At 42.1% G+C, this 14408-nt stretch overlaps 1 protein-coding gene across 1 annotated transcript in view; it reads left to right on the top strand.

Annotated features, from left to right (window-relative positions):
* Nucleotides 1–14408, top strand: part of hk1 (hexokinase 1) — a 31534-nt gene that overhangs the window by 8397 nt on the left and 8729 nt on the right. The window contains exons 2-13 of the mRNA XM_061666714.1: nt 1532–1694; nt 5155–5303; nt 5380–5499; nt 5963–6058; nt 6152–6251; nt 6323–6506; nt 7800–7955; nt 10408–10495; nt 10845–10990; nt 12478–12670; nt 12761–12872; nt 13403–13551. Of these exons, the coding sequence (XP_061522698.1) occupies nt 1532–1694; nt 5155–5303; nt 5380–5499; nt 5963–6058; nt 6152–6251; nt 6323–6506; nt 7800–7955; nt 10408–10495; nt 10845–10990; nt 12478–12670; nt 12761–12872; nt 13403–13551 (1656 nt within the window). The remainder of the gene's footprint in view (nt 1–1531; nt 1695–5154; nt 5304–5379; nt 5500–5962; nt 6059–6151; nt 6252–6322; nt 6507–7799; nt 7956–10407; nt 10496–10844; nt 10991–12477; nt 12671–12760; nt 12873–13402; nt 13552–14408) is intronic.

Here is a 14408-nt window from a genome sequence, read left to right as displayed (position 1 = left end):
GGTTAAGTAAATACACGTATTATAAAATCTTGTACAGTAATTAACATTCATCAACATTGCCTTCTGAGAGAGGCGTAGAGGCTTGCGTTGGTGGCGGAGGAGAGGCTCTCACTTGACTCGTAGAGGCTTTAGGTTCACTTGGAGACTCTTCTGCTGGAAGCGCTGATGGTGTAGCTAGGGTTTTACCTTGGAGAAAAACATGGTGATGGGTAGTTGTTGTCTTTGTTTTTTCTTTTGCTTCAAAATTCCCCTGTACAAGGACATAAGACCGTCTCTTATTACGCGGAGTTACCACACGTTTCGCTTCCTTATTGAAGCCGTTTTGCGGATGTTTGCTTCGTCTTTCTTTATGTACTGCACTGTAGATTCATACACGCCATAATGGCGTGCCACATATGCATAACTTCTGCCCTCTTTCATCAAATCTAAAAGTTTCACTTTTTCACTGATGGTCATCATCTTCTTCCTCTTGGGCACCCGAGAGGAAGCTTTCGCAGGGGCACAGTGCTTCGGCGGCATTGTAAGGGTTTGCTTAACTAATCAAAAAATGTATCGCTTAAACAAAAAAAAGTTATTACAAACGCAACAGCGTGGATGAGACTGGCGAGACAGAACAAGGGAAGATGCTGGGTGAGGCTGCGACGATGCGAAGCCAATCAGCTCAAGGGATAAATCCACTCGTTCTCTCATTGGTTGAAGTCGCGCCGGGAACCAATCACGTGCCTTGTATGGGTGGCCGTACAGTACAGGCATGTACAAAGCCTCTGAGGCAACGCATCTCTTTGTTTGGTATGCAAGGAAACCTCTCGCGTGCATCAACATGAAACATCGCGTCTTTCCGCCATATTGATAAAATGTATCGATTTATTTATTTTTAATGAATATTTTGGAAAAACCCGCAAAGTACTGAAGCCGCAAAACATGAAGCGCAAAGTGGCGAGGGAACACTGTATAAATAACCACTATTGTTTTAACTTTTATGATAGTGTACTTGTTCATTGACGGTGAACTGGCCCATAACGCCAATAGCCATATTTATGAAGCAATGTGGTGCAATAGGCGGCACGGTGGCCGACTGGTTAGAGCGTCAGCCTCACAGTTCGGAGGACCCGGGTTCAATCCCCGGCCCAGCCGCGTGGGTTTTTTCCGGGCACTCCAGTTTCCTCCCACATCCCAAAAACATGCATTAATTGGAGACTCTAAATTGCCCGTAGGTATGACTGTGAGTGTGAATGGTTGTTTGTTTGTATGTGCCCTGCGATTGGCTGGCAACCAGTTCAGGGTGTACCCCGCCTCCTGCCCGATGGCAGCTGGGATAGGCTCCAGCACGCCCGCGACCCTAGTGAGGAGAAGCAGCTCAGAAAATGGATGGATGTGATGCAACAAATGTTTTGGGGGGATTTTTTTTATTTTTGATTTTTTTTTGTTTAAAAAAAAAAAATAAAAAAAAAAAATCTGACTTTAGAATCACCTGTTTTATATTTTACTGTATTGTTATGATAGGAACGTTTGCTTTTGTATGTCTCGTCAGATCGACAAGTACTTGTACTCCATGCGCTTCTCCGATGAGACGCTACTGGACATCACGCAGCGCTTCCGCAGGGAGCTGGTCAAAGGATTGCGCCGCGACACCTGCAGCACGTCATCTCTAAAGATGCTGCCGACATTTGTCCGCTCCATCCCCGACGGCTCAGGTCAGTGTTTCAGTGAATTTGCAGATATTGTATTTACAACGAGCCCAAATGTTCCCTGATGGTCCAACTCTTTAGGTCTGCTCATTTTAAATTTTAAATCAGCTGTTTGTCAGCTGATGACTCACACAGATGAATCAACCGGTCTGTTTCACACTGCCCCTCACCCCAATGCCAAACTGTAAGATATGCCGTATCTATGACTCTTTTGAAAACTGCTGTACTGTATTTGCGGTTTTTGTATGTTGTGCATCATTACAGAGTAGAATGAACAAACAGTTAAATGGAGTGCATCTGGCAGGTAATTTTGGAACACTTTTATCAAAGATGAGTTACAGTAACTACTGCAGTGGAGCTACAGTTACCTTTGAAAAAAATTACTTTATTGATTACTTGATCTTAAAAGTAACAATAGTTACTGTGCTTGATTTCAAAAGTCACTAAGTTAACTTTTTAGTTACTTTTGGCAGCTGCCAAGTGGCAGGAATGTCACTTATCCACACTACAAAAAAAGCATTAGTTCAACCGACAGTAAGTTCCTAAACGTAAACAAGCGCACTATTCTCAGTACACTGCCGATTGTGGTCCATGAAAGCAACTGTGTGTGTGTGTGTGTGTGAGTGCGTGCGCCTTTGTGCGTACGTGTACGTAAACATGAAAGTGAGTTACACATTTACACGCACACACACACACACGATTGCTCCCACCACAGTAAATTTGATGCGAAGAGCGAGAACACTTTTTTTCCTTACTACGTGACGTCAGCCGTGCATCGCGTTCAACCAGCTCACAGACGAAGTTGAGATTTCTCACTTTTCATTGTAAATATTATTTAAGCTAAGTATTGTACGTTCTTCAGTGAGTCAGTCCTTACCCTACATTACTGACTGATGATCATGCACTTGGTATGAATAATTAAACCACAATGCATTGGGCGTTTAACACGCCAGTAAAAATTTATTCTTAATGTGTAACTAAAAAAGCAACAATAATCAAATACACTTTTTACTAAGCAAAATAACAAAAATAGTGTGGCGGCAGGAAAGCGTGCATTTCTTTGCACTTTTATGGTACTGCACTGCGTCACTGTGCATTGTAGAAACAACAATCACTTCCCAATTGCTTTCTTCTATTCGTTGGAAAAAAGGGTGGTCTCAGTTAAATGCTAACACACACTTGGACTGCTCTTTGTTTGAGTCACCAGCTACAAATTACTGTTTGGTGAGAGATATTGATGATGCAAAAGTAACTATTGTTGGCTTGAAGAAGTAACTGTAGTCTAATTACTTTTCCGGGAAAAGTAACGCGTTACTTTGCTCGTTACTCAAAATGTTACTGTGTAATGAATTACCTGCATCACTGACCTTGAGCTTGAAATTAGATTTTATATTGTTAAGACAGTTGCACTTTATCTAATCTGAAAGCCATAAAACAGTTGTAAATATACTGCTGTTGAAACTCACCAGTTCTGAAGAGACTATACAAATGTTAGAAACCTTATTGTAAAAATCGCCTTCACACTGACTCATAGTCATTTCCTGGAATCTTCACTTTTGTTTTGGGACTGAGGAACATATTTGATTTCTTCCGGACGGTTGTGCGGAAGAAATGTTGTGTAATTAACTTTCAACCTACATTCAATTAGAAGTGGAATTGTTGACAAGCTAAAAAAGTACAGTGGAGCCCCACCTACTCACCCCACGTACTCACTGTTCGATGAATGATGATGAACTGTTTAAAAAAAAATAAACATACAACCCCAATTCCAATGAAGTTGGGATGTTGTGTTAAACATAAATAAAACAGAATACAATGATTTGCAAATCATGTTCAACCTATATTTAATTGAATACACTACAAAGACAAGCTATTTAATGTTCAAACTCATCAACCTTATTGTTTTTAGCAAATAATCATTAACTTAGAATTTTATGGCTGCAACATGTTCCAAAAAAGTGTTTACCACTGTGTTACATCACCTTTTCTTGAAACAACATTCAATAAAAACGTTTGGGAACTGAGTACACTAATTGTTGAAGCTTTGTAGGTGGAATTCTTTCCCATTCTTGCTTGATGTACAGCTTCAGCTGTTCAACAGTCCGGGGTCTCCGTTGTCGTATTTTACGGTTCATAATGCGCCACATGTTTTCAATGGGAGACAGGTCTGGACTGCAGCCAGGCCAGTCTAGTACAGATGCATAACTTCTGCCCTCTTTGATCAAATCTAAAAGTTTCACTTTTTCGCTGATGGTCATCATCTTCTTCCTCTTGGGCACCCCGGAGGAAGCTTTCGCAGGGGCACAGTGCTTCGGCGGCATTGTAAGGGTTTGCTTAACTAATCAAAAAATGTATCGCTTAAACAAAAAAAAGTTATTGCAAACACAACAGCGTGGATGAGACTGGCGAGACAGAACAACATTTTGATGTTTTACTACGAAGCCTCGCTGTTGTAACACATGCAGAATGTGGTTTGGCATTGTCTGGCTGAAATAAGCAGGGGCGTCCATGAAAAAAAACGTTGCTTGGATGGCACCATATGTTTCTCCAAAACCTGTATGTACCTTTCAGCATTAATGGTGCCTTCACACATGTGTACGTTACCCATCCCATTGGCACTAACACAGCCCGATGCCATCACAGATGCTGGCTTTTGAACTTTGCGTCCATAACAGTCCAGATGGTTCTTTTCTTCTTTGGCCCGGAGGACATGACGTCCACAATTTCTAAAATCAATTTCAAATGTGGACTCGTCGGACCACAGAACACTTTTCCACTTTGCATCAGTCCATCTTAGATGAGCTTGAGCCCAGAGAAGCCGGGGGCGTTTCTGGGTGTTGTTGAGAAATGGCTTTTGCTTTGCATAGTAGAGTTTCAAGTTGGACTTAGGGATGTAGCACCGAACTGTATTTACTGACATTGGTTTTTTGAAGTGTTCCTGAGCCCATGTGGTGGTATCCTTTACACATTGATGTCGGTTTTTGATGAAGTGCCGCCTGAGGGATCGAAGGTCACGGGCATTCAATGTTGGTTTTCGGCCTTGCCACTTACATGCAGTGATTTATCCAGATTCTCTGAACCTTTTGATTATATTATGGACCGTAGATGATGAAATCCACTGTAGTGTAGTGTGTAGCAAAGTTTGTATGAACACTACACACAACTTTCAACTGTTATCCTATCATGGATGCACAATACAAGAGGTGTTCTGGCTGGCCCAGCAATTTTATAGAGTACCAAAATAGGTGATTTCATGCCATTGGAAAAAAAGGGAAAACATATTGACCTTATTCCATACCAGGGGTGCGCAAACTTTTGCCCTGGGCCACATTTTTAAAATAGACTGATCGGCAAGGTCATTCTTAGATGGTGTAAAATATATCATCACAATAATGTTGAAGCTGTTATTTTACATTGCTCCCACTATCTCCTTCCAGCTCTTTCTTGACTTATTTTTTCTCCACAGAGAAAGGCGACTTCATTGCTTTGGATTTGGGAGGAAGTGCCTTCAGGATCCTTCGCGTCAAAGTCAGTCACGAGAAGAAGCAGACTGTTCAGATGGAGAGCCAGATCTATGACACACCAGAGGACATCATGCATGGGAGCGGAGCAAGAGTGTGTTCGCACGCACACATGCACATTCACATACACACACACTTTCATTCACACCTCCGTCACCACCTTGTTCCAGTTATTCGACCATGTGGCAGAGTGTCTGGGTGACTTCATGGAAAAACAAAAGATTAAAGACAAGAAGCTGCCAGTTGGGTTCACCTTCTCCTTCCCTTGCCAGCAAACCAAACTGGACGAGGTAAAACTATTCCAAACACCTGACAATTTCCTCTTCATTTATCACAGCCATCTTGTTTCCCAATGTCTCCGTGTCAATCGTGGTGCTAAACTATGAGATGCTTTAGTGGTCGAAATAACCTCTTACACCCAACAAAAATTCTCTCATGCTCACCCAAAGAAACTGTCACGCTCATTGGAGAAACCTCTCATACAGAAACGTACAGAAAAACCTCTCAGCGCAGGCAACGGGCTGAGAGAGGAACTTATTGCATGGCAGAACCAATCGGCATTTGAGTTTTTGCGACAATTGCATTTTTTCCCTCTATATGAGTTTTTTTGGTTTTAGAGCAGTAAAAGGGTTTTGTTGAATAAGAGAAGTTTTTTGGGGCTAAATGTGTATTTCTTACCGATCAGACACCTCAGATGTTTTTTTGTAGTGTTGTTGCAGCTTCAGTGACAGGCTTTGCTTTGTCTGTCTGCAGAGCACTCTGTTAACGTGGACGAAGCGCTTCAAGGCGAGCGGAGTGGAGGGCATGGATGTCGTCAAGCTGCTCAACAAAGCCATCAAACAACGAGGAGTAAGCCATGTCTTCACCGCCACTGGAGTTTTTGTAGAGCAGCATGTTATCATGAAGGGCTGCCATGACTGAAGTCTTTCCCATTTCTCTCAGGACTATGAAGCTGACATCATGGCTGTGGTGAACGATACCGTCGGAACCATGATGACGTGTGGCTTCGACGACCAACGCTGTGAAGTCGGAATCATCATCGGTGTGTCCACTTTGTTCCCAAACGAGAGCTGAGTGCATACAGGAATTTATTCATGATTACATTTCCTTTAGGAACTGGCACCAATGCGTGCTACATGGAGGAGCTTCGTCACATCGACCTGGTGGAGGGCGACGAAGGCAGGATGTGTGTGAACACTGAGTGGGGCGCATTTGGAGACGACGGCTGGCTGGAGAACATCCGGACGGAGTTTGACCGAGAGATTGACCGAGGTTCTCTCAACCCCGGCAAACAGCTGTACGTCACTTTGGCCCACTCATGCGGCTGTTTTTATATTGGAACAGTATTACATTTGTATACTCTTTTTTTTTATGTACTTTTGAGGCACAGACGACGATATATATTTTACAATATGGGAAGAAATGGGCGGCACGGTGGACAACTAGTTAGCACATCTGCCTCACAGTTCTGAGGTCCCTGGTCAAATCCGTCCTCGCCTGTGTGGAGTTGGCATGTTCTCCCCGTGCCTGTGTGGGTTTTCTTTGGGCACTCCGGTTTCCTCCCACGTTCCAAAAATTGATTGAAGACTTTAAATTGTTCGTAGGTGTGAATGTGAGTGTAAATGGTTGTTTATATGTGCCCTGCAATTGGGTGGCGACCAGTTCAGGGCATACCCCGCCTCTCAACCAAGCCTGCAATCCTTGAAAGGTTAAGCGGTACGGAAAATGGATGGATGGGAATAAATGTATTGGGATGTATGCTGTATATGAAGTGAAAATAGAACAGAAAATCCTCTTTGGCATGGCTCATCGAAGAAAATAAAAGGTGTTCCAAAATGTTTTATTTAAATATCTGAGTACGTCCTTAGCCAGTGTGGCACTGGTACCACAAGTCGTATGTGGGCTCCCTCAAGTAGCACAAGGAAAGTATCACTGTCTTAGTATGGTTCAGTTGTATTTAATTTTTAAGTTTGTTGCATTTGCATTTAATCTTTAAGAACGGTTTGTTTTTAAACATTTATTTAGATACATTTTTTTGTAACTTTTATGTGCAATGCATTTTTTATTTATTTGTTATTTAACTACAGTTTTTATTTTCAATATTTAAGCACAGTGTTAATGTTCGAACTGCGCATAATGTTGCAGTTGCTTACAATAAAATTAAATATAGGGGGGTTCTGATGAACGCAGGCGCCTACTGTATTTTAATGTTGTCCATAATGGTGGTGCTTGGCGAGCTTAGGATTTTTAGGTAGTTCTTGGTGTATTAAAAAAAAAAAAAAAAAGAGAAAAAAACCGCTGTCCCAGGCAAACAAAGGAAATAGGGTTCATGTTGAAAAATTCAATGTTCAATATGCACACTGTCTGCGACGTGACACACATTAAGTCAGTAGTCCAGCTCCTGCTAAATAAACGACAAGAATATTCTACAAATGCCTTTTCATTGCTAGTCATTCTACACACTTGAAAAAATATAGAATCCAATAGAATTGTCCAAAATGTCTTCATATGATGAAGAACTTAATATTCAGGGACAACAAATTTCAACCCTTACTGTTACTTTTCTTTTTATAATTTGTTACGGCTGTAGGTTTGAGAAGATGGTTAGCGGAATGTACATGGGCGAGCTGGTCCGTCTCATTCTGGTCAAGATGGCCAGAGAGGGTCTGCTGTTTGAGGGAAGGATCACTGCTGAGCTTCTTACTAAAGGGAAGATTGAAACCAAGCACGTTTCTGCCATTGAGAAGTAAGTCGTATTTCAAAAGGCAAACTTGATGTGCATCATGAATGATTCAATTGCTCATTCCAGTCAGTACCTTATCAAGTTAATGTTTTATTGCCCTTTATCATAAAAGATTGTTTAAGGACGACAGAGCGGAGAAGCGGCAGTAAAACAGGCCAAAATCCAGATGTCAGGGGGTGACCCAGGGCAAGAGACTAATTGCATACTAGGTGTGGTTTAATCAAATGCAAGAGTGGAGAAATAAGTCTTGAGTAGAGATCTGCATATTTCTACAGCGGTAGCTGCTCTAATTTTTGCAGGTAGGGACCCAATAGAGAATGCTCTCAGGTTGCACAAAGGTGTCCTCCATTGGGCCTGAAATGATATGGAACATGGTTGTAGGGGTTAAAGGTTAAATTGTTACGTTATGTTTGTGAGGTCTAGGGCTGCAGCTATTGAATATTTTAGTATTAGAGTGTCCCCAAAAAAATCTTATCCAATAACCGAGTATTGGGATAAATATATATATATATATTTTAAATTTAAATAAAATTCAATTTAGTGTTTAAAGTCTAAAAATTAAGAAGAAAATTAAATTCAGATTGAGCAGCAAACAGTACTTTCTTGTCTCTAAACATTTTCAATGAGGCATTTTCAAACACAAATATATATAAAAAAAATATATATATATATAAATCAATTTAAGCTGAGGCGGCACGGGGGACGACTGGTTAGGGCGTCAGCCTCACAGGTCTGAGGACCCGGGTTCAATCCCCGGCCCCGCCTGTGTGGAGTTTGCATGTTCTCCCCGTGCCTGCGTGGGTTGTCTCCGGGCACTCCGGTTTCCTCCCACATCCCAAAAACATGCATTAATTGGAGACTGTGAGTGCAAATGGTTGTCTGTGTCAATGTGCCCTGCGATTGGCTGGCAACCAGTTCAGGGTGTACCCCGCCGCCCGCCCGATGTTAGCTGGGATAGGCTCCAGCACGCCCGCGACCCTAGTGAGGAGAAGCGGCTCAGAACATGGATGGATGAATTTAAGCTGAGCATTTTTGTAAGTATAAAAAACATACGGCATTAATTATAAATGGCACATTGACTTGAGCAGCTAGCATTTTAGCATGTGACACTGCAGTATAGGTTCATGGCTGTGCCGTTTATGAGTTTATAGACCACCTGACTGAACTCAAATGAAGACACCTTGAGAGAAAGTGCACATTATACAAATAACACAATGGCACAACATGAACCAATAGACGAAATGTAACCACATTATTAACCAAAGTTGCGCTTATGGATTGTCATTAAGTATGTAACGGAATGTAATCAAATCATCAAGGAGCCAAAAACAGTCACAGAAAAAGGCAGTAAACACAGCGGCATGACAATTGAGCATAATACAAACATAAATCTCTAAAAAGAGTACTCACTGTGGTTCAAAGACACACACGATCACGGCAGTGCTGGACAAATCCAAATATGGCAGTGTAACGAGTCAATTGCAGTCACTGCTCAGTGATTAGTTCGAGCTCTCAATGCCATGAGGCAAATTAGCCCGCAATTGCGGTTTCTGTAATTTGTAGTTTTTGTACGGAAGCAGTTGAGTGGCCTAGTGTAATTGCGCCATTTTCCCACTCCTTGAGTCAAATATGAGGACCTAGCATTGATGACGTAAGCATGTTGTCATCGTGCGTTTGCTCTGCTGAGCTTCACAATTAACTATTTCCTGCTATTAACAGGTAGTTACTGTATATGCAAACCGTATCAAACTGAGAGGGCGGGCAGTCAATGAGTTAAATAAGCGGATCCCCGAGGCAGAAAAAAAGTCCTCGAAATACTCGAGTATTCGTTGCAGCCCTAGTGGGGTCCATGCTCTGCTCCTCTTCACAGGGACTATGAACTGTAATCTGTTAGTTTATAGAAGCCATTCCTAAATGTATAGGATTGTGACCAAAAGGCAATATATAAGTAAGTTTAATGTCACAGCAACGAACTGAATTTCTAATTTGGCTGCAACTTGGACATTGTCCATGGGAATTAACAGGATACAGTATAACATATATATATATTTATATACAAGCATATTGATAATAATGTGCATTTTCACAAAATAGCAGGCAGCATTTTAAAATCAATTTTTTTCAGAGGTTGACTCTGCCATTATTAATGGATTGTCTAATTTATTTTTGATGTCTTAAACCTTGATCTTTGGTTTGACAGAATAAATATCTCTAAACCCCAGTAGCCAAGTTTATGCTGCAAGATGTCTTTTTCACTTCAACATTGTCTACTTCCTTCATAATCAAACCTCAAATATCAGCAATTTTTCATCTCATAATTTTCTCTGTAGTCTCATTAATTCCCATTTATTCTCATTGGAAGGTTCCAACTTTGAATAATGCCACCCTTGAGTTGATCTGAAAAAGTTTAGGACACCCTGCTTTATAAGATTACATCACAGTCTGTCTTGTTTAGGAGTAAGGAGGGATTAACCAAGGCCAAAGAGATTTTAACCAGACTTGGCGTAGAGCCCTCAGATGACGACTGCTTCGCCGTTCAACATGTGAGTATTGTTGCCAAAATAGACCATAAAAGAATCCTTCCTGGAATGGAGTCTGGCCTAATTCTGGTACCTTTTACCCTCTAGTCTGGCTTCCTCCCACAGTCAAAAATGTTTGTTCGGTTAATTGTAGACCAATACTGACCATAGCTGTGAAAGTGAGTTTGAATGGTTGTGTCTAAATGTGTTAGGCATGTGATTAACAGGTATTAAATCCAGGGGTAACCTCGCCTGCTACACCAGATCATAGATAGATAGATTCCACTTTTGCATGACCCTTTAATAAGCGGTTTGAAAAAAGGATCGATGGATTTTTAAAAATGTGTTATCCCTCCCTCATCCGCTCCCTTAGGTTTGTACCATTGTGTCTTTCCGCTCTGCCAACCTGATAGCAGCGGTGTTAGCGGGCATCCTCAAGAGACTCAAGGAGAACAAAGGTGTGGCCCGACTGCGCACCACTGTTGGCATCGACGGATCTCTCTACAAGATGCACCCACAGTGAGTCATACAAACACTCATGGAAACACATTCATTTATTTACACTACATCCACCATCCAAAACATAAGGTAATAAATCATAATTAGAAATCTCCTACTTATTCGCAGGTCACGATATAGAATTCACCTATTTGCGCTTTTTGTGCTCTTTCTAAAACACTCTAAGATGCTGCCAAAGCCTTATCTAAATAGAGAAGTAGTATATTAATTGGTGTCAAGGAAGTATTGAATTGATGCATCTTGACTGAGAGACTAACATCTTGGTATGTTGGGGAGGAGCTACAGTAAATTTAGCCCGGTTAGTGGAAGTTATGAAAATTCTTTGCCGTGCACTTCCAGGTGCACAGCAAAGAATGCTGTCGTGTATCAGCCCTTCCTTCCAGGGCGCTTTGTTTACTGACAAAACCAGACAGAGTTATATATATTCAGCATCCGCCACAACGCATTGCGAGGGCCTTCAAAATAAAAGTGTGACCAGTAATACATTAGAGATCAATGTGTTGTTAGGCTTTTAAGTTGAAGTTGGCCCTCACCGCGTGTTGGCGACGTGTTACCGTAATGCTTAGTATGAACAATTGTTGGGGGCTGGCTTGACTTCTTGACTGCAGGCTGTCCTGACCGCATTTTATGTTACCATCATATAAGCCTACCATTGCCACCAACATCAACACTGGCCAAGGCCTGAGTGCTGTGGGCGAAAGGCCAACATAGCTAGCTGTTAGCCGCTAACGCCGGAAGGATTGACTGCTATACGTCACATTCACGCGACTTGGCACACGTTATGATGTAAAAATTTCAGCCCCCGTAGGCGAGTAGATGCAGTGTTTTAAGCATATATTTTTTTCGAATAAATACTTCATAGGACAACTGGTTGGCACATCTGTGTCACAGTTCTGAGGACCCGGGTTCAAATCCGGCCTCTCCTGTGTGGAGTTTGCATGTTCTCCCCGTGCCTGCGTGGGTTTTCTCCGGGCAATCCGGTTTCCTCCCACATCCCAAAAACATGCATGGTAGGTTAATTGAAGACTCTAAATTGCCTGTAGGTGTGAATGAAAGGGTGGTTGGTTATATGTGCCCTGCAATTGGCTGACGACCGATTCAGGATATACCCCGCCTCTCGCCCAGAGTCAGCTGGGATAGGCTCCAGCATGCCCGCAACACTAGTGAGGATAAGCGGTACAGAAAATGAATGAATGAATATTTCATAGAGTTACGTAAACAGCATCAGATACAGAAGATATGCACATTTACAATATCATAGGAAGTTTTGACATAACGGGTTTAGTTCCCCTTTTTAAAGAAGAAGCTGTACTTCATTACATTGAGCTAGATTCTGCTCACTATTTGTATTTTTATTAATCTATTATTGCTTGCACAATCTATATGTTTTGGTCTGTTTGTGCACAATCTAATGGAACACCACAACCACAATAATACAAGTATTTCTGAACTTCACAATGACTACCTCTTTGACAAATCTACTTCAGGTATGCCCGTCGTCTTCATAAGACAGTCCGTCGGCTAGTCCCGGACTCTGATGTGCGCTTCCTTCTGTCAGAGAGCGGCAGTGGAAAAGGAGCCGCCATGGTGACGGCCGTGGCCTACAGACTCGCCGAGCAGTCGCGGCAAATTGCACAAACTCTGGCGGAGTTCCGCCTCATGACTGATCAGCTGCTGGAGGTGACGAGGGATGAATGAAAGTGTTTTCTTTCGTGTCCGTGTGAGACTAAAGTTCTGTTGTACTTATGAAGGTGTTGTATGTTTCTTTAGGTAAAGAGACGAATGAGGACTGAGATCCAAAATGGCCTTTCGAAGGCCACGCAGGAGTCCGCCACAGTCAAAATGTTGCCAACTTTTGTGTGCAGCACTCCTGATGGCTCAGGTTAGACACAACCAAAACATTATTCTTTTGCCCATTTTTTTGTGAGGACTCAACAGACAAGGTGCATAAATGCCCTATATGGACATATGTTATTTGTCTCTGTACAGTGCTTTTTGGTGTTTGGCACTGTCAGACAGCTTTTTACGTTAGATAACAGCCAAACACCAAGTACATGACTTGGAACAGTAGGAGCAAACGGTGAAGGCTTTATCTGCAGCCTAAGGAGCTATGTCATGTCACCGTGTACTCTCACGCACATTCTGACCTGACTTTCATATAAACAGCGGTCTGCAGTGAGAAAGTTTTATGCTAGCCAGACCAGCTTCCTCACTCCAGGATTTGTTTTTGATAAGATGTCACACCTACTGTAAATTCCCACTTTGAACACGTTCGAGGTGTTTGCATATTTAAAAAAAATATATAAACCTAATTAGTTTATTCAGTTCAATGCAAGCCATGAACATTAAAGCACATTTAAAGTTTGAATTGCACTGATTATTTTGTCTACACGTGTCTCTGTCTGACTTCAGAAAATGGCGATTTCCTGGCTTTGGATTTAGGGGGAACCAACTTTAGAGTTCTGATGGTCAAAATTCGCTCTGGGAAGAAGAGAACAGTGGAGATGCACAACAAGATCTATGCCATTCCCCTCGAAGTGATGCAGGGAACAGGAGAGGAGGTGGGTTTGTCATCCAAATGAAAACCTTGTGCATTACATGTCAAACAACTAGGGGGCAGCATATCACATGACAAAATAGATGTAAAGTGTGTGGAAAGTACTCGCATTCAGAGCTGGTGTGAAGATAAAGGTACTCACTCGCTAAAATAATATACAAAAGTGAAAGTCTGAGAATGTAAGTGAAACTGAATAAACTGTACTTGGTGATGAGGGAAAGGTGGGAGTGGCAGCTAGAAAGTGGAGACCTGCCAGTTCAATGGTAAGCTTGTAATCAGCTCAGTAGCAGGTTTAATGTAGACTGGCTGGCGTGGTGTTTGGGATTAGTGGTGACTTGACCCTTTTTGTCAAGGTAATCCTGTCTATTACCTTTAGACCTTTGCTTCACTTTAAAAAAAACAAAACAAAAACAAAACAAAACAAAACAAAAAAAAAGTTGACCTGAAAAGTTAAAACTCAAACTGGCTTAACCATAAAGCTTTTATTTACAGCATAGATAATGTTTTAAGTAACATGCAATGGTGCCTTGAGATACAAGTTTAATGTGAGCATGCTGAAAAATAATATTGTACTGTATTAAAACAGGCGGCACGGGGGACGACTGGTTAGAGCGTCAGCCTCACAGTTCTGAGGACCCGGGTTCAATCCCCGGCCCCGCCTGTGTGGAGTTTGCATGTTCTCCCCGTGCCTGCGTGGGTTTTCTCCGGGCACTCCGGTTTCCTCCCACATCCCAAAAACATGCATTAATTGGAGACTCTAAATTGCCCGTCGGCATGACTGTGAGTGCAAATGGTTGTCTGTGTCAATGTGCCCTGCGATTGGCTGGCAACCAGTTCAGGGTGTACCCCGCCGCCCGCCCG

This window comes from Phycodurus eques, chromosome 2 (assembly GCF_024500275.1).
Source record: "Phycodurus eques isolate BA_2022a chromosome 2, UOR_Pequ_1.1, whole genome shotgun sequence".
NCBI lineage: Eukaryota > Metazoa > Chordata > Actinopteri > Syngnathiformes > Syngnathidae > Phycodurus > Phycodurus eques.
The sequence above is the reverse complement of the archived record's forward strand: the minus strand, read 5'-3'. Positions and strand labels throughout refer to the sequence as shown.